The sequence below is a fragment of the Cnephaeus nilssonii genome (assembly GCF_951640355.1).
Source record: "Cnephaeus nilssonii genome assembly, chromosome: 4".
NCBI classification, from domain to species: domain Eukaryota; kingdom Metazoa; phylum Chordata; class Mammalia; order Chiroptera; family Vespertilionidae; genus Cnephaeus; species Cnephaeus nilssonii.
Genome location: NC_137075.1, coordinates 4269312 through 4289855, shown reverse-complemented (window position 1 = coordinate 4289855; position 20544 = coordinate 4269312). Strand labels below are relative to the sequence as shown.

At 42.3% G+C, this 20544-nt stretch overlaps 1 protein-coding gene across 2 annotated transcripts in view; it reads left to right on the top strand.

Moving 5' to 3' along the window:
- PTPN9 (protein tyrosine phosphatase non-receptor type 9) overlaps positions 1–20544 on the top strand; it is a 119549-nt gene that overhangs the window by 72213 nt on the left and 26792 nt on the right. For both annotated transcript variants that reach the window (XM_079768131.1, XM_079768132.1), the window contains 2 exons: positions 3624–3734; positions 7038–7366. In XM_079768131.1, the coding sequence (XP_079624257.1) occupies positions 3624–3734; positions 7038–7366 (440 nt within the window). The remainder of the gene's footprint in view (positions 1–3623; positions 3735–7037; positions 7367–20544) is intronic.

Here is a 20544-nt window from a genome sequence, read left to right as displayed (position 1 = left end):
ACACACTTTAACAATGAATATTTCAATTTAAAAAATGAAATGTATTTTAGTAGCCACTGCCTTTATAATTATTCAAAGTGTGTGTTTAAATTTTGGGGGGATACCCTATAATTGTCAGTTTTAACTGTCACAATAACCTGGTGACTTCATGTACTATAGACAATTTAATGAACCTTTTAACTCTCTGTGTTATTCAGGTTGTTTAAATAATGCTGCTGTAATCATTTTAGCTTTTCTTTTAAAATTATTTTAAGAAGATACTTCTAATATTTGGATTATTTGGGTAATGGTTGTGAATATTCTTGAATCTCTCATATACTTTACTAGGTTACCCTCCATGAAAGTGTTGTAGGCACCTCTCACCGATACCAGAGAGGTGTCACTAGACAAGACAGCCCTGAGCCAGTGGGAGAGGGCTGTCCCCAACCTCGACCCTTGTCTTCTCATATAAATGCATTTATACGAGAGCCTTTGACTACTTTGTGAAAAGCCAATTTATTAAAGCATGCGCCTTTCTTGAAAATGCAAAGCAAGCAAACCTATACATCTGGTTTATGAAGAGCAGATGGGCTCTGAGCTAATCTGAGGAGCAAGTTGGGTGGGGGACTGAGGTGTTATATACATACCCTCCTGTCTATAGGCTTCAAAATTTCTCTGCTGACTATTTTGGCACAGATTAATTCTCCAGGTCCCTTTTTACTTTGTTGTGGTGTTTCCAGAATTTATGAGAAGCATCTGGCAACTTTATCTTTCCAAGCCTTGAGACTGCTGGCTTCTCTGCTTAGGGAGTAAAACAACCCCTTTTTCCTTTTCCCTTTCTGCATTCTCTCCTTAGGGAAGTTTATTAACCATTTGCTCTGTGTCCTTGGCTGGGAAGATAATGGCTTGTTATTTACAAGCTGGCTGCAAATTGCCTACACTGTTTGTTCTTGTTTTAACTTTTCTGTCTCAGTTTCCCTATTCCTCCTGCCCTGAAATCCTCTAACATTCTGAACCTGCAAATAGACAGGGTGTGTGGGTAGTGTGTATATGCACAAGCGCTGTTATAAATCAGATTTTTATCATTATACTTTTATGTTTATTATCATTTATAGGATGGTTAATTTTTTTCATATTTATCTTTTATACTTTAAAATACCATTGTAGTTAGAAAAAAATTATTGTAGACAATTTTGGACAACCCAGAATTGTTAACATTAAGAAAAAATATGACCTTTAATACTATCATGCAGAAATAACCTCTGTTGACATTTTGGTATATCACTTTCTTTTTTTTTTTTTTTTAATATATTTTATTGATTTTTTTACAGAGAGGAAGAGAGAGGGATAGAGAGTTAGAAACATCAATGAGAGAGAAACATCGACCAGCTGCCTCCTGCACACCCCCTACTGGGGATGTGCCCGCAACCAAGGTACATGCCCTGGACCGGAATCGAACCTGGGACCCTTGAGTCCGCAGGCCGACGCTCTATCCACTGAGCCAAACCGGTTTCGGCAGTGTATCACTTTCTTCTAGAAGTTTTTCAATATGGTCTTAGTTATGTTCATACAATTTTTCTACACAATAAGCTTCATCAACTTTATTTTATGAACACTTGTAATTGCTGAATAATAGTCTTTCCTGTATTTACTTTAAATTATTTACTATAAATAATTTAACTATTTCTATGTTGTCAAATTAAAACTTTTTTTTACAATAAATAATTTTTCAACCAACATTTTTATATCCCTATTTTTGTATGCACATTAAGTTATTTGCTTGAAGTTAATTTCTAGAAGTAAAATTACTGGAACAAGGACTCTAATCATTCTTAATAAGATTGTAAAAAGTAAAAGTAATACAGAGTATCATAGAAAATAAAACATGAAGAATTAAGACTACTCAGGATCACACTTATCAGAGATAAAATCTATTTAGCTTTAGATAAAATTTTTTATTATCTTTTTTCTGTTAATGCATATGTGTGTCATTTTTTAAACAAAATTAAGATTATAGTTTTGATCTTGTTTAAGTTTTATTGTGAGCATTTTCCAGTTTTAAAAAGCTTTCAAATGTTCATTTTAAAGGTTATATAACGATCTTTTAAAAAGATATACCAATTTTTGTTAACCACTACCCATTTTCAGACATATGTTCTTTTCAGTTTTAAAGTATTATTTTTCACTGTCAAAAATAAAAGTACAGTAAATGTTTTTATTTATAAATCTTTGTGTTACTCACTATTTTCTTAGAATAGAGTCTCAGAAATGGAATTACCTGATCAAAGTATACATTTTTAAGGACATATATATATATAAAGCCAAATGCCTTATAGAAGGTGTTACTAATTTTCTGTCCATCCGCAGTATATTTGGGTGCCAAAAAGTCATTTTGCTGAACTAGGTCTGAGTCTGTAGTTCATTGCTTTGAGGAAGCAGAGGTAATGGCTTCTACTTTCTATTTATCATTTTGTGGAAGTATAGGTGTTTCTTGAGATTGATTTTTGATCTGTCAGTTAAAGGGGCCTTGGCTATTTATATTTAGGCCCTGAAATAAGTTGTTGCATCTTTTTATTTATTTACTTATCTTTATTGTTGAAAGTATGACAAATGTCCCCTTTGATTTTTTGTTTTAATGTGTTCCCATTGATCTCCTCCACCCCATACCTGCCCCTCCCAGGCCTTCACCCCACTATTGTCTGTGTCCATGGGCTATGCATATATGCATGTAAGTTCCCCTGTTAATTTTTTGCATCTTTGAGGGAAGAGATGAAAGGTGATTTCCTCAAACTTTAATGAAGAGGCCTTTGAAGAATTTTGTTCTGGATGCTGTATATTTAGAGGAAATGTTTGCAGACCCCAAAATTAGTAGAACTGAAGAGTGGCCAGAGAGTGATGTGTCAAATTGAGACTCAGTCTTTTGAAAAACAATGGAGAGAAAGTGGTAGTAGATATTTAGGTATGTTTCCTCTTATTTTTGATTCATTGGAAATAATTTCTTCCCAGTTAGATTGCCAATATTACATGGTCTCCCTGCCTACGAGAAGGGCTGAAATATTGAGAAACTAAAAGAAATTGAGAGCTGTGGGATTAGGGTCATTGCTTTTTGTTCTTATGCTTTGTGCAGTGTCTCCTTTTCTTTTAGATCTCATTTGCCCTTGGGCACTCTAGATCATATTTAGCAATAAGTAAATGAATACATAAATAGATGAAGAATTGGGTAAAAAAATAAATTGTTATGAATACACAGATACCAGAATAAAAGAAAAATTATGAGAGAAATGTTTCTTTCATATTCAGTTTATCCATGATCTATTTTTTCCTTAAAATTTCAATAAGCAGAACCTAAGGATGCACACATGTTTGCTGATAAGAAAAGTCAGGATAGTTTTTGATCCACAAAGCTTATGTCTACAAGAACATAACATCAATACTTTTAAAGGTAAATCAGCTTTTAATTTCTTTATTTTAAACCACTTTTTCTTCAGCTACTCAAGTGAAAATTGAATTATGCTGTACACTCCCCCTGCTGGGTACGAATGGGTAGAAGAGCAGAAAACCTGGGCTTGAATGGCCACAGGTTCCATTTGCCTCTCTTGCAGTGCCGTGTTTGGTGTTTTGAAATCCTCATGTGTTTTCCACAGGGGGCATTTCCAGCTCGTTTGAAGAAAGTGCTGATTGTGGGAGCACCCATATGGTTCCGAGTGCCCTATTCCATCATCAGCCTCCTCCTGAAGGACAAAGTCCGGGAGAGGGTAAGGCAAGCTAGCTTTATTTTATTTGGAGGTGGATAGAGATTTCCATCTTTGCTGTTGAAACCTGCCAGTTTTCTACCTTCAAAAAATCCTGTTGTCTTTTCTTCCAGAGCTTTCTGCTTCTGTCAGTGTATCAGGTGTATTCTCTGCTTTCTTCTTTTTTTGTTGTTAGTCCTCACCCAGTATTGATCTTTAGAGAGTGGAAAGGAGGGAGAGAGATGGAGAGAGAAAGAAACATCAATGTGAGACACATTGATTGGTTGCCTCGCACATGCACCCTGACTCGGGGATCGAGCCTACAACCGAGGTATGTGACCTTGACTGGAATTGAACCTGAGACCCTACAGTCCATGGGCTTACACTCTATCCACTGAGCCAAACTGACTAGGGCTCTGCTTTATTCTTTCTTGGCTCAGTACAGGCTGGCTCTCCCACTGCACTACAAGTTCCTTGAAGTTAGGAACTGGACACTCTCCCATCATAGCACTTTGCATAAAAATAGTACTGAAGGAATGTGTTCTCTGGGTAACTTAGGGATAGCTACTACCAAAATTTAGCCTATTACTATACAGACCTTTAATATTTAACAATCCTAATATATAAAAACCCAGGGGCCGTCACGACCTACACGACCAGACGGACCAGCTCCCTCCCTGCCCTAGCCTGGGCGTGGCGGCGGTGGGAAGGAGCTCTGGGCCCCTGCCGGGGCGCAGCAGCACTCTGGGTCTCATGCAATGGGGGGCATTGCTGGTCTTCAAACTGGACCCTGACAGGAGGGAGGAGGGAGCCCCATTCCTCGCAGAATCAGCTGTTGGACAGCTTGCTGTCAGCGGCCTGCCAGCCAGGAATCCCATTCTGCTGCACCCCAGACCCTGATCTGACACTGACCTCCCATTTAAGTTAATTCAAAGACAGTTTCCCGTGATGCCAACATTTTCGATGACTATTAATAAATCACAAGGACAAACTCTAGACAGAGTAGGAATATTCCTATCTGAACTTGTTTTCACACATCGTCAATTATATGTTGCTTTCTCTAGAGTTTGAAAAGCATGTGTTGTTAAAGTTAAAGTTGTAAATACTTCATCACAAGGGAAATTAGACAAGCACTCTGAAGATGTTTTCACTCTTAATGTGGTATACAGGGAGATATTAGAATAAGTTTAATCAATTTATCAATCATTGTATCGGTGTTGTTTTTACATTCTGCTTTTGTTGTTTTTATATCATGTCTTTGTTGTTGTTATATCATGTTGTGATTGTTTATTTATTAATAAATTTATATATTATTTTTATATGCATTTTACTAATTTTCTTTCATCTCTGACACTTCTATTATAGAGAAAGGGCAAATAACAATATTAAAATATTTCCTCTAATTAATTCCCTTTTAATGTGCACGAATTTTGTGCACTGGGCCACTAGTGTATAATATAATTGCATTAGTTGAACTGGTGTTTGACTTTGTTCAACTAGAAATACCATTCAGTCCTTAGACCACCAAGGGGGCAGAGAAGAGTATTTCACTATGTCTCTTTCTACCTAAATTTCTGGCATTTTCTCTTCAGTGCCTGGGCGAATGCTCTATCTACTGAGCCAAACTGACTAGGGTTTGGCATTTTCTTTTAAAACAGCTTGTTGCTTCCTAACTTCAAAAGTGTTATCTAAAATTATCTCAATTCCATTATTCTCGGAGTGTTCCAGGACTGAAAGGTTATGGTGTTACTAATTCACTCATTCATTTCTACCCTTGAAAGGAAGGGCATATGAAACATTGACACAATTAGATTTAAGATAATAAAGTTGTTATGGAATATCAGAGATTTTTGTAGTATAGGATTATGAGGTTATATGAATAATAATGCAGATCTTTATAGTTGAGGTGACTTGAGTTGGCAAGGAGAAACTGATTTGGTTCTATGGAACTACTTAGGGACCTAATGACTCAGAGTAGGGGATATCTTTCCTAATATAACTCTTTGAGAAGACTCCTTAGGCAAGTTCTTACACTTTTATATTCAAACATAAATGCGTGTATAAACTCAAAATATATTGAGGACCTTTACAATCCAGGCTCTGGGCCTTGGGAATGAAAAATTGCCCAATTCTCCTAGAGGAGTTCATGGTCTTGATAGGGGACACAGAGAAAGACAAGTGCAGAGAGAGGAGTGTGGCTCTGCAGGAGCATGAAGGAGAACATTGCCTGGGCAGATGGGATTCATGAGCTATAAGCTGTCCTTAAAGAGGCTGAGGAGGGAAAGAGGGCATTCCAGAAAATGCAATAGCAAGAGAGGTCATCACCTTCATTCCACATGGATTTCAAGACTAACCAACTAGGCTAATATTGTCCAGTATGGCTGGGTTCCAGCAGACAGCAGAATTAGGTATTATGCTGACTTCTCCAGCATTTTTCCTGGGCTACCCTGTGTATGGGTAACTTGTCTTGTGTTACTTTCATAGAAACCTATCTCTAAGAACATCCATACAAAGATATGAATAAAGTAAATTATAACAGGCTTAGTATAAAGTTGACAAAAATAACCACTACCTATTCATTCTTGGTAGTCAGAAGATGAATTACCTTCAGCAGATGTTACTGGGAAGCCTTGTTAATAGCATAAAATAACGCCTTTGTTCACTATACCTTCCTTTTAGAAGGTGTATAATAGAGCACCTATTTTCAGGAGTGAATGTGCTATACATTCTGGGAATTTGATATACATTCTCTGGGAAATTCAAAAGACTTCAATCCTAGACAGATGAAGTACAGTTTGTGTTTACAAGTATACTAAGTATTGCAAGTAAATTTCATCCTGTTCTCCAAACCTAATATTATTTTATATTAGTTTTAGGTGTACAGCATAGTGGTTAGACAATCATAATTTACAGTGTAACCGCCCCCCCCCCCCATTATTTAAGTGCCTACCTGGCACCATACATAATTATTATAATATTGGCTATATTCCCTGTGCTGTACTTTACATCCCCGAAGCACATTTATTTTTATGTTTTAAAAATATTTTTATTGATTTCAGAGAGGAAGGGAGAGGGAGAGATAGAAACATCAGTGATGAGAGAGAATCATTGATTGGCTGCCTCCTGCATGCCACCTGCTGGGAATTGAGCCTGCAACCCAGGCATGTGCCCTTGACCAGAATCAAACCCGGAACCCTTCAGTGCACCGGCCAATGCTCTGTCCACCGAGCCAAACCGACTAGGGCCACATTTGTTCTTTATCTTCATTATTTGTCTCCCCACCACACACACATACACATACTCACATGGTTCTTTCTGGCCTTCCAGATTCAGATATTAAAGACATCCGAGGTCACCCAGCACCTGCCCAGAGAGTGCCTTCCAGAAAACCTGGGTGGGTACGTCAAAATGGACCTCGCCACTTGGAATTTCCAATTCCTACCCCAGATGAATGGCCACCCGGACCCCTTCGATGAGATCATCCTGTTCTCCCTCCCTCCTGCTTTAGACTGGGACTCAGTGCATGTTCCAGGTCCTCAAGCCATGACCATCCAGGAGCTGATGAATTACGTGAGCACCAGGCAAAAGCGGGGAATATATGAGGAGTATGAAGACATTCGTCGTGAGAACCCTGTTGGCACTTTCCACTGTTCCATGTAAGTAGGAAAAAGGTTTGAGCCAACTAGGATGCTCTGGCATGGGATGGCAACAGCTCCTTCCACACCTCACGTCCTTAACTGAGATTTCCTGGGTTAGGGAGCATCACTGTCACTTAGATGATGGTTTCTCTCCTCCAGAAAGAGGCATCTCCTGCTTTGGTACTTGTTGCCAGTATTTTATGTTCTGAAATTTCTGATGATCTTTGGTACCAAAAGGGGAACCCTATAATAATGGACACATTTAAGAAATATTTTCCTGGAATGCAGGTATTTTTATGAAAAAACAAAAATGTCCTGTCCTCTGAGTGAACTTTGGTCCTTTCATTTAGGCAGTTTCTCTATAGAGCATTTATTAACATTATTTTTTGAGGGAGGGGTGCAGGTGCATTCAAAATAATTCATGGAAGCATTTGATCTCCCAGCAATTGTCAGTTTTGCCTCAAATAAATTCTTATAAAAATTCTCTGCAGGGTTTTAGACATTCCTTTTTTCTTAATCCTCATCCGAGGATATATTTTTCCATTGATTTTCAGATAGAGTAGAAGGGAGGGGGGACAGAGAGAGAGAGAGAAAGAACGACGCATCAGTTGGGTGCCTCCGGCATGCACCCCAACCAGGCTGGGGATTGAACCCGCAACTGAAGTATGTGCCCTTGACCTGGAATCAAACCCCCGATCCTCTGGTCCAAGGGCTGACGCTCTAACCATTGTGCAACCGGCCAGGGCAGAGACATTCTTTAGTCAACATGTATTCTGGCCTCCTGGCAAGAAGGGGAAGGAGGGCTAGGAGTTTTAATAATAATTAACTGAGATCAAGGTAAACAAGTAGCTGAATATATTTCCACATGAGTCTCTCTTCTAATTATGCTCAAAAGGAAAGCTATTTGGAGTTTTCCCTCAGAAAGCAGTAGCCACATCTCTAGACGCCATATTAAGTCAAAGTAAGTTTATATGTCATGTTTTCTACAAAAGAACAGATTTTACAAAACTCATAGCTGTATATATTTTCTATTTGAAATTCTAATTTTCCTTTTCTCTCATACCACCTATCTTTGTCTAACAAGTCATAAATGTGGACATTCCTGGTTCCCACATACTGTGAAGGATCAACCTAGTCTCAGAGCTTCCTCTCATTTGTGCTATTTCTTTTCTTCCTTGTGCCTGATTTCTAGTTACCCTAACAGCCGCCTCATAGCGTGCTCCATGGATACCAAGCCTACACAGCCAATGCTCAGTTTTCCCTTCTCTCTTGTTCTTTGCTTTCAAGAAGCATAAGTACTGATGCACTGACTGATATGGTGACAGAATGCAGTACCTAGTGTTTTCCATTTGCATGTAAGGATTCAAAGATTCAGTTTTTAAAATATTCCTCTGTCTTGAGCGTATCTCTAGTAACTCCAGCTCTAAAACCAAGTAAATGTTCTACATTGCTTTGTGAAGGCAGAAAAATAATCTCTAGTTTGTGAGGAAATGCCTGTGTTTCTGACAGAAACACTTCCAATCACTTCAAGTTGTATCTCAGGGAGCCCAGCCTCAGAATTCCTCTACGGTTGTGACGCTAAGGATACCACCCACCAGCCTTACAGTTAAGCGGTTTCTCTAAGCATCTGTATTCCAGAAAAATACAAAGTAGTTGAAATATCTGCCAGCAAAATATATTTTAACAACAATAAGGATTTTTCAAAAAACACAAGAAATATAAAAAACTGCAATGCTGTATTTTTTATTGCTGCTTATTCCTTCATACACTGCTCAGTTGTACTTTGCAAATTTGATATTTAGAATTATGAAAGAACTTGGTTTGCATTGGTGTCAGAGTTGGCAAGAGCAGCAAGAAGAAAGGGACTGTAAATGGCCTCTGAAAAGAGAAAACAAAACAATCAAAAAACAACAACAAAATGATTCACAGTAAGAGAAGAGTTGCCTCTTAGAAATTTAGCCTATGTGATTTTCCTTCAACCCAAACTGTACTACAAACCACCAGGTTAGTGTATAACTGATTCAGAGCTACTTGATAACTGTTGTGGCAACAGAGCATAGACCATTTCTCTTAGTACTGCTCTCATTTATATTACCATGTTTTCATTGGCTGCAGCAGACATTTCTTTCTCTCCAAGCTGAGCTCTAGAAATTGGCAAAGTTGTCCCAGTGGGTCCCACCCAGGCTTAAATTCCAGCTTAGCCAAAAATCCCCTCTGTGACTTATACAAGTTATTTTCCTCCTCTGTACTTCTGTTTTCCTGTGATGTTAGACTCTGATATCCACGTATTGTCTAACTTAAATGTTTTAGGAATCCATGATTCTGTGAGTACATCTTCCCCTTTGTGATTCCTGTCCTGTTAGTGTGCTGTAAAGAAGATGCAGGGAGAGAGCCTTTTAACAAGAGAAAAGATGAAAATAATGAGTTAGGAAACAGGTAAAGAAGTAAGAGAGAAGTGATGGAGAAAAAAGTCAATAAGCAGATCAAGAATGCAAGGAAAGCCCGGTTTGGCTCAGTGGATAGAGCGTCGGCCTGCGGACTCAAGGGTCCCAGGTTCGATTCCGGTCAAGGGCATGTACCTTGGTTGCGGGCACATCCCCAGTAGGGGGTGTGCAAGAGGCAGCTGATCGATGTTTCTCTCTCATCGATGTTTCTAACTCTCTATCCCTCTCTCTTCCTCTCTGTAAAACATCAATAAAATATATTTAAAAAAAAAAAAAGAATGCAAGGAAAGTAAGAGAAGAAAAAGGAAAGCACATATATCAAGTCGGGAGGAGTATTCTTTTCTCCCACATTGCCCTTGTTTCTTCCCTAACAGTTCAAGGTCCTTATATGCATCCAGTATTTTTCCCAACCAGTTTTCCCCCCTGTAGTTTTTTAAAAATATATATTTTATTGATTTTTTACAGAGCAGAAGGGAGAGGGACAGAGAGAAACATCGATGAAAGAGAAACATCGATCAGCTGCCTCCTGCACAATCCCCACTGGGTATGTGCCTGCAACCAAGGTACATGCCCTTGACAGGAATCAAACCTGGGACCCTTGAGTCCGTAGGCCGATGCTCTATCCACTGAGCCAAGCCCCCTGTAGTTTTGAATCAGAGTTATATTGTGGAGCAGGGAGGAGCTCTGTGCTGCTATAAGAGGATGCACACTTGTCCTATGGATTCTTGACTTGTTCTAGTGCTTCTGCTGTGGGATCCTTGAGATGTTATTTCTGCCATGACCTCGTCCCCCCATCAAAACACAGGTTTGGTCAGCCGGAGCGGCGAGGCTGTTTGAGTGTCCTGTGCACCAAAAGGGTGCTGGGCTTGATTCCCGGTTAGGGCACATGCCTGGGTTGCAGGTTTGATCCACGTACATTGATGTTTCTCTCTGTGTGTCTCTCTCTCTTTTCCTTCCTCTCTTCCTCTCTCCCTTTCTTCTTTTTTTCTTTTTTAAATATATTTTATTGATTTTTTACAGAGAGGAAGAGAGAGGGATAGAGAGTCAGAAACATCGATGAGAGAGAAACATCTATCAGCTGCCTTCTGCACACCCCCCACTGGGGATGTGCCCGCAACCAAGGTACATGCCCTTGACCGGAATCGAACCTGGGACCCTTGAGTCCGCAGGCCGACGCTCTATCCACTGAGCCAAACCGGTTTCGGCCCTCTCTCCCTTTCTTCCTTCCTTCCTCCCTTTCTCTCTCTAAGCAGTTCCTCAAGTGAGGATTAAAAACAGAAAAAGAAAAAAGCAGGTTTGAATTATTCTCTTGGCACCAACCAAAACAGCTGTCCTATCTAATAAAGAGGGAATATGCTAATGGACCATCACACCCTCACAAAGATGGTGGCGCCCACAGCCAATAAGGAGGGAATATGCTAATTGACTGCCACACCCTCAAAATGGCGGTGCCCACAGCCACAAGATGGTGGCGCCCAGTCCCCTCAGCCCCCCAGCCACCCAGGGCTGGTCTGAGGCACAGGCAAGCCTCAGATGGCGGCTGTCCAGCCGCCCAGGGCTGCCCGAGGCTCAGGTAACCATGGTTGGCCGAGGCTTGCGCTGCCGGCAGTGGCAGCAGCAGAGGTGTGATGGAGCGTCACCTTCCCCTGATCACCTCCTGCCCCTGAAGGCTCCCGGACTGTGAGAGGGGGTAGGCTGAGCTGAGGGACCCCCCTCCTCCAGTGCATGAATTTTCATGCACCAGGCCTCTAGTTATATTATAATTAGAAAACACATCCCAATCCTATGGAAGGACATCCTAATCTCGCTTCTTTTTGTTTTGTTTTGATAATCCTCACCAGAGGATATTTTTTCTGACCGGGGCAGATGATCAAACCTGCAACCCAAGATATGTGCCCTTTACCAGAAATCAAACCCATGACCCTCCAGTGAGCAGGCCAATGCTCTAACCACTGAGAAACACCAGCCAGGGCCTAATCTTGCCTCTTTATTAGATGAATGAGCCCCCCACTTCAGGAACTAGAACCCAGAATCCTCATCAACTCCAGACCTCTGTCTTACATCAAGTTCCAGACTCTGCCTTGGAATTCTAGCTTATGGCATAGATATCAAGGTTCTCACTGTTGTCCAGGATGCCCATGGACCAAGACTTTCTCTTCTTTTTTCTTCCACTTACACATTATTTTTTAAAACGATGTTTTTAAATTTAACTTGTATTATGAAATAATTGTAGATTCACATGCAGTTGTAAGAAATGATACAGAGAGATCACATGTACCTTTCCACAGTTTTCCCATGGTAACATCATAGTACAAAATCATAGCAAAGTATTAGAACCAGATCTTAACACTGATGTAATCTATCAGTCTTATTTCAGATCTTCCCGGGTTTTGTGTTTGTGTGTGAGTGTGTGTGTGTATTTGTAACTTTTATTATACACATAGGTTTGTGTATCCATCACCACAGGAAAAGATACAAAAGAATCCCATTACCACATACCGCTGTCCCACCCCTCCCCATCCCTAATCCCTACAACCACTAATCTATTCTCCATTACTATAATTTTGTAATTTCAAGAATGTTACTATATAAATGGAATCGTAGTGTATGTAACCTTTTTCCATTCAGTACAATTTACTAATGATTCACCTAAATTGTCATGTTTTAATAGTTGGTGCATTTTTATTGCTGAGTAGTATTGTTATTATTATTAATTTATTATTATTATTATTATTATTATTATTATTATTATCATCATCATCATCATCACTAGAGGCGCAGTGCACGAAATTCATGCACGGGGGCGGGGGGGGGTGCCCCTCAGCCCAGCCTGCAACCTCTCCAATCTGGGATCCCTCTCAAAATCCAGGACTGCTGGCTCCCAACTGCTCGCCTGCTTGCCTTCCTGATTGCCCCTAACCGCTTCTGCCTGCCAGCCTGATCACCCCCTAACCACTCCCATGCCAGCCTGATTGATGTCTAACTGCTCCCCTGCCAGCCTGTTTGCCCCCAACTTCCCTCCTCTGCCAGCCTGTTCACCCCTAACTGCCCTCCCCTGCAGGGTTGATCGCCTCCAACTGCCCTCCCCTGCTGGCCATCTTGTGCCAGCCATCTTTTGTCCACATGGAAGCAGGATCTTTGACCACATGGGGGCAGACATATTGTGTGTTGGAGTGATGGTCAATCTGCATATTACTCTTTTATTAGATAGGATAGAGGCCTGGTGCATGGGTGGGGGCAAGCTGGTCTGCCCTGAAGGATGTCCTGGATCAGGGTGGGGGTTCCCTTGGGGTGTGGGGTGGCCTGAGCGAGGGGCCTGTGGTGGTTTGCAGGCCAGCCACGCCCCCTGGTGACCCAAGCGGAGGCCCTGGTATCTTGAATTTATTTTCCTTCTACAATTGAAACTTTGTAGCCTGGAGTGGAGCCAAGCCTCTGTGGCTGGAAGCCATTTCTGTTTGGATTTGTTTACCTTCTATAATTGAAACTTTGTAGCCTTGAGTGGAGGCTTAGGCCGGCAAGGGCAGGCGGAAAGCTTGTCTTCCTCCGTTGCCTGGGAAACCCAAGCCTCCCTCGTGCTCTCTGTGGCTGTAGCCATCTTGGTTGGGTTTATTTGCATACTCGCTCTGATTGGCTGGTGGGTGTGGTTTGTGGGTGTAGCAGAGTGCTGTTAATTTGCATATTACTCTTTTATTAGGTAGGATGATTATTATTTTGGTTTAACCATTCATCTATTGAAGGACATCTGGGTTGTTTCCAGATTCTGGCTATTACAACTAAAGCTATTAGGGCTCTGGCTGGTTGGAGCATTGGTCCGTGCACCAAAAAGGTCATGGGTTTGATTCCCATTCAAGGGTATTGCAGATTAAATCCTAGGTCCTTGTTGGAATATGTGCAGGAGGTGGCTAGTCGGTCTGTCTCTTTCACATCAATGTTTCTCTCTCTCTTCCTCTTTTCCTCTCTCTCTCCCCCCCCCCCCGCCCCCCGCAACCCCAACCCCCTCCCTTCAACTCTCTTTAGAAATCAATGGAAAAAATATCCTTGGTTAAGGATTAACAAAAAAATGAAAATAAAGCTGTTATGAATATTTTTGTCTAGGTTTTGTATAAACATAACTCCATTTCTCTGAAATAAATGTGCAAGAGTGCAATTGCTAGTCATATGGTAATTTTATGTTTAGTTTTATGAGAAACTGCCTAGCTGTTTTCCAGAGTGGTTGTTCCATTCTGCATACCCAGTAGCAATATATGAGGGATCCATTTTCTTTGCATCCTCACCAGCATTCAGTGTCACAGTTTTTTTATTTTAGCTTTTCTGATAGGTGTGTAATGAGATCCCATTGTGGTTTTAATTTACACTTCCCTAATAGTTAATGAAAATCTCTTCATGTGCTTATTTGCCATCTGTATATTCTTTTTGTAAAATGTCTTTTCATGGCTTTTACCTATTTTCTATTTGTATTTTTAAAAAAATATTGAGCCGAAACTGGTTTGGCTCAGTGGATAGAGCGTCGGCCTGCAGACTGAAAGGTTCCGGGTTCGATTCCGGTCAAGGGCATGTACCTTGGTTGCAGGCACATCCCTGGTGGGGGGCGTGCAGGAGGCGGCTGGTAGATGTTTCTCTCTCATCGATGTTTCTAGCTCTCTATCTCTCTTTCTTCCTCTCTGTAAAAAAGTTAATAAAATATGAGAGCCCTGATGGGTGTATCTCAGTTGGTTGGAGTGTTACCCCAGTACACTGAAAGATGGCAGGTTTGATATTCCAGTCAGGGCACATACCTGGGTTACAGGTTCAGTCCCCGGTTGGAGTGTGTACAGAAGGCAACCAATGGATGGTTCTCTCTCACTTAGAGGTCTCTCTCTCTCTTTCTCTCTCTCTCTCAAAAACAATGAAAAAGATATCCTCGAGTGAAGATTAAAAGAAAACCTATTGATATTTGAAAGTTCTTTATTCTAGACTAGAGGCCCGGTGCATGAAATTCGTGCATGGGGGTGGGGGGGCATGTGTCCCTCAGCCAGCCTGCACCCTCTCCAATATGGGACCCCTCAAGGGAGTCCAACCGGGATTGGGCCTAAACGGGCAGTCATACATCTCTCTCAAAATCCAGGACTGCTTGCTCCCAACCGTTTGCCTGCATGCCTGATTGCCCTTAACCACTCTGCTACCAGCCTGATCGACCCCTAACTGCTCCCCTGCTGGCCCTATTGCCCCTAACTGCCCTCCCCTGCCAGCCTGGTCACCCCTAACTGTCCTCCACTGCAGACCTGGTCGCCCCCAACTGCCCTCTCCTGCAGGCCTGGTCACCCCTAACTTTCATCCCTTGACAGCCTGGTCACCCCTAACTGTCCGCTCCTGCAGGCCTGGTTGCCCCCAACTGCCCTCCCCTGGTGGCCCAGTCACCCCTAACTGCCCTCCCTTGCCAGCCTGGTCACCCCTAACTGCCCTCCCCTGCAGGCCTGGTCTCTCCCAACTGCCCTCCCCTGCAGGCCTGGGTCCCTCCCCAACTGCCCTCCCTTGCTGGCCCGATAAACCCCACCTGCCCTCCCCTTTCAGGCCTGGTCCCGCCCTGCTGGACTAATCGCCCACAACTGCCCTCCCTTGCAGGCCTGGTCCCTCCCAACTGCCCTCCCCTGCCGGCCATCTTGTGGCGGCCATCTTGTGTCCACATGGGGGTGGCCATCTTGTGTGTTGGAGTGACAGTCAATTTGCATATTACCGCTTTATTTTTAAAAAATATATATTTTTATTGATTTCAGAGAGGAAGGGAGAGGGAGAGAGAGATAGAAACATCAATGATGAGAGAGACTCATTGATCAGCTGCCTCATGCACGCCCCCTACTGGGGATCAAGCCCGCAACCCAGGCATGTGCCCTTGACTAGAATCGAACCTGGGACCCTTCAGTCTGCAGGCCAATGCTCTATCCACTGAGCCAAACTGGCCAGGGCTATATTATCTCTTTATTATATAGGATGTTGATTCTTTGTTGGATATATGGTTTGGGAGTATTTTCTTCTAGTCTGTAGCTTGTCTTTTCATCCTCTTCACAGGGTCTCTTGGAAAGCAAACATTTTTATTTTGCTGAAGTCCTTTTTCTGAGTTTTACCTATTATGGATTACACTCTTGGCACCAAGTATAAGAATACTTAGCCTAGCCCTAGATTCCAAAGATTTTTTTCTCTTTTTTTTTTTTTTTAATTAACCTTCACCTGAGGATATGTTTTCATTGATTTTTAGAGAGATAGGAAGAGAGAGAGAGAAAAACAACAACAACAACATGGATGTGAGAGAGAAATATCAATCAAACCTTCAACCTTTTGGTGTCTGGGTCGAGACTCCAACTAATGTAGTCATCCAGCTAGGGTTTTCCGTTTCTAAAAATTTTATGGTTTTATATTTTACACTTCCATTTTCAATCTATGAATTTCTGTATAATGTATAAGGATTAGGTTGATTTGGGGGTGGGGGAAGCTATGTATATATAATTACTCTAGTACCAAAAATCCTCTATTGGATTTTCTTTGGAACTTTGTAAAATGTTAATTGGGCTTATTTGTGGGGGAAGAGGGAGTTCTTTAAAATATGGGAAAATACAGTATAAAATGACAAACAACTATGTTCCCATTATCAAAATTGATACTGCCAATTTTTAATATTTTGTCAAATTTGTTTTGTCATTTTTTATTATATGAAAGAAAATGTTATGAAGTTGAAATGCCTTATATTCTTCACTATAAGTTCTCACTCCCAGAAGTAGCTACTAGTATGAATATGGCATGCTTCTTTCCAGTCCATTTTGTTTATACTGTTACATATGTGTTTGTATCCATGAACAATATAGGGTATTATTTTATACTAGAGGCCTGATGCACGAAATTTGTGCAAGAGTAGGCCTTCCTTCCCCCGGCTGCCGGCATTGGCTTCCCTCTGGCACCCAGGACCTGGGCTTCCCTCCAGCCACCAGCAGGCACCCAGTACCTGGGCTTCCCTCCGGCCACTGGCGGGCATCCGGGACCCGGGCTTCCCTCGCAGCCCCAGCTTCATCCCGAAGGAAGTCTGGTCTAATTAGCATATTATGCTTTTATTATTATAGTAATTAATTTTTTTTGCTTTTAATAAAAATATATGCACATAACATTTTTCAAAACTAAATACTCGCCGAAACCGGTTTGGCTCAGTGGATAGAGCGTTGGCCTGCAGACTGAAGGGTCCTGGGTTCGATTCCGGTAAAGGGCATGTACCTTGGTTGCCGGCACATCGCCAGTAGGGGGTGTGCAAGAGGCAGCTGATCGATGTTTCTCTCTCATCGATGTTTCTAACTCTCTATTCCTCTCTCTTCCTCTCTGTAAAAAATCAATAAAATATATTAAAAAAAAACAAACAAAAAAAACAAAACAAAACTCAATACTACCAAAGAAATAAAAGCAGTGAAAATATAATTAGCAATCTTAGCCCTGGCCAAGGAGCTCAATTGGTTAGGGCATTTCCTGATATACCAAGATTGCAGGTTCGATCTCCTGTCAGGGCACATACGAGAATCAACCAATAAAGTGCATAAATAAGTGGAACAACAAATCGATATGTCTCTGTCTCTCTCTCCTAAATCAATCTATATATATATATAAGGCTAATATGCACACAGAGAAATGGCACCATGAACCTGGCACCCACAAAGCAACACTCGCCTTCCCCCAAGTATAAGGTGACCAGATCGTCCCGCTTTTGGCGGGACAAAACCGATTTTTAACAATTTGTCCAGCATCCCACGGCGTTTTAAAAAAGTCCCTATTTTTGGAAAGATTTCTTAAAACGCCGTTGGACGCGGGACAAATTGTTAAAAATCGGTTTTGTCCCGCCAAAAGTGGGACGATCTGGTCACCTTACCCAAGTGGGACACAGGCCCCGCCACCACCCCAGAGCAACAGCCCACCAAATTGTAGCCAACGCTGCCAAGATCCCATGGTGCAAAATGTGGCCCACAGCCTAGCCTAGCCTAGAAACAGTGGCTGTGGGCCCTGGGTAATGACGTCATGTAGCAATGCCTGGCTTTCTCTCCCTAGCGACAGGCCATTTAACAATAAACGGCACTTTGGACCTGGCGCCCACAAAGCAACACTTGGCTTTTCCCAAGTGGGACACAGGCCCCGCCACCACCCCGGAGCAACAGCCCACCAAATCGCAGCTGATACTGCCAAGACCCCATGGCACAAAATGCGGCTCATAGCCCAGCCCAGCCTGGAAATGGTGGCTGTGGGTGCCAGGTAATGATGTCACGTAGCAACACGCGCTTCCTCTTCCTAGTGACTAGCCTCCTTGCAGTTTCTTCAGTCCAGGAACATGACTTTCTTTATAGCCAGGTGCAAACATTTCACACTTTAACCAAATGTCTGTGAAGCGTTTTCCTGTGCCTCATCTCATTTGATCCTCACAGAAGTCCTGGAATAGGTAGATAAGAGACTCAGTGGAATTCTATTTTCTTTTCATTAGCTGGAAAACGGAGATTTAGAAAACTTAGAAATTGACCCGACTGAAAAGAAGTAAGAAATGGTGGACCTTGAAAATGGCTTCAGGTTTTCTCACTGCACAGAATATAGTCAAACACTGCTGCAGTTAAATATTTTACCCTTTGTTCTCCCTGTGTGATCTACAATAATAACCTGCTTCGTGTTGATATTTACTGCTGTGTTGTTGACAATTACCTGAAAGAGCAGTTGGGGTGCTTCACTGGGCTGGAAAAAGTTTAGCTACATCAGAAAGCAGGTCTAATTAAGCAAGTTTATTCTATATCTATAAAAGGCTAAGTTGCCTCGCACATACGCAATACATATAAAGCTCTCACTGGCACCAGTAGCACACATGTGTTTCTGTCATTGTCGATCATGAATTTGGTTGAAACTTCTATTATAGAGAAAGGGCGAATAACAATATTAAAATATTTCTTCTAATTAATTTCCTTTCAATGTGCATGAATCCATGCACCGGGCCACTAGTAATAATGATTAAAAAAACCCACAGCAGTCTCCTTCCTAATCTCAGTTCTACTTTTCTAGTCATCCATTTTTAACTCTTGTAGCTGTTTCTTCTGGTATTACTTCCATATGTCTAAATAAAATAATTATATAACTTTTTTTAAATCATTTTTTAAATTTTTCAATTACAGTTGACTTACAATATAATATTACTAGAAGCCTGGTGCACGAAATTCGTGCACGGCGGGGGGTTGTCCCTCAGCCCAGCCTGTACCCTCTCCAATCTGGGACTCCTGGAGGGATGTCCGACTGCCCGTTTAGGCCCGATCCTGGTGGGATCAGGCCTAAACGGGCAGTCAGACATCCCTCTCAAAATCCAGGACTGCTGGCTCCCAACTGCTCACCTGCCTGCCTTCCTGATTGCCCCAACCGCTTCTGCCTGCCAGCCTGATCACCCCCTAACCACTCCGCTGCCAGCCTGGTTGATACTTAACTGCTCCCCTGCCAGCCTGTTTGCCCCCAACTTCCCTCCTCTGCCAGCCTGGTCACCCCTAACTGCCCTCTCCTGCAGGGTTGATTACCTCCAACTGCCCTCCCTTGCAAGCCTGGTCCCTCTCAACTGCCCTCCCTTGCAGGCCGGGTGCCTCCCAACTGCCCTCTCCTGCTGGCCATCTTGTGGTGGCCATCTTGTGTCCACATGGGGGCAGGATCTTTGACCACATGGGGGCAGCTATATTTTGTGTTGCAGTGATGATCAATCTGCATATTACTCTTTTATTAGATAGGATAGAGGCCTGGTACAGGGGTGGGGGCCAGCTGGTTTGCCCTGAAGGGTGTCCCGGATCAGGGTGGGGTTCCCTTGGGGCGTGGGGCGGCCTGAACGAGGGGCCTGTGGTGGTTTGCAGGCCAGCCACGCTCCCTGGCGACCCAAGCGGAGGCCCTGGTATCTGGGATTTATTTACCTTCTACAATTGAAACTTTGTAGCCTGGAGCGGAGCCAAGCCTGCTGCTCCCTCCGTGGTGGCAGCCATTTCTGTGGCAGTTAATTCACCTTCTACAATTGAAACTTTGTCTCCTTAAGCGGGTGAGCCCGGCCCGGGTGTGCGGAAAGCTTTGCTTCCCCTGTTGCCGCTGGCAACCCTGGCCTGCTCTCTCAAGCTCCATTCTGCCGCCATTTGTTTGAATTTGTTTACCTTCTATAATTGAAACTTTGTAGCTTGAGTGGGAGATTAGGCCTTCAATGGCTATGGAAAGCTTGGCTTGCTCTGTTACCTGGGAAACCCTGCTCTCTGTGGCTGTAGCCATCTTGGATGGGGTTAATTTGCATACTCGCCCTGATTGGCTGGTGGGTGTGGCTTGGCTGGCGGGCGTGGTTTATGTAGCGGAGTGATGGTTAATTTGCATATTACAATTTTATTAGAGAGGATTTTCAGGTGCGCATCCCAGAATTAGACATTATGAAACTTACTAAGTGATCATCCCCAATAATCTCATACCCATTTGACACCATACCTACTTATTAGAACATTATTAACTACATTTCCTATGCTGTACGTTACATCCCCATGACTATTCTCTTACTATCAATTTATACTTCTTAATCCCTTCACTGTTTTCAGCCATACACCCAATACCCTCCCATCTGGCAACTGTCAAAATGTTCTCTGTATCTGAGTCTGTTTCAGTTCTGCTTGTTTGTTTATTTTGATTTTTAGATTCGATTGTTGATGGATATGTATTTATTGCCATTTTATTGTTAATATTTTTTATCCTTTTTCCCCTAATTTT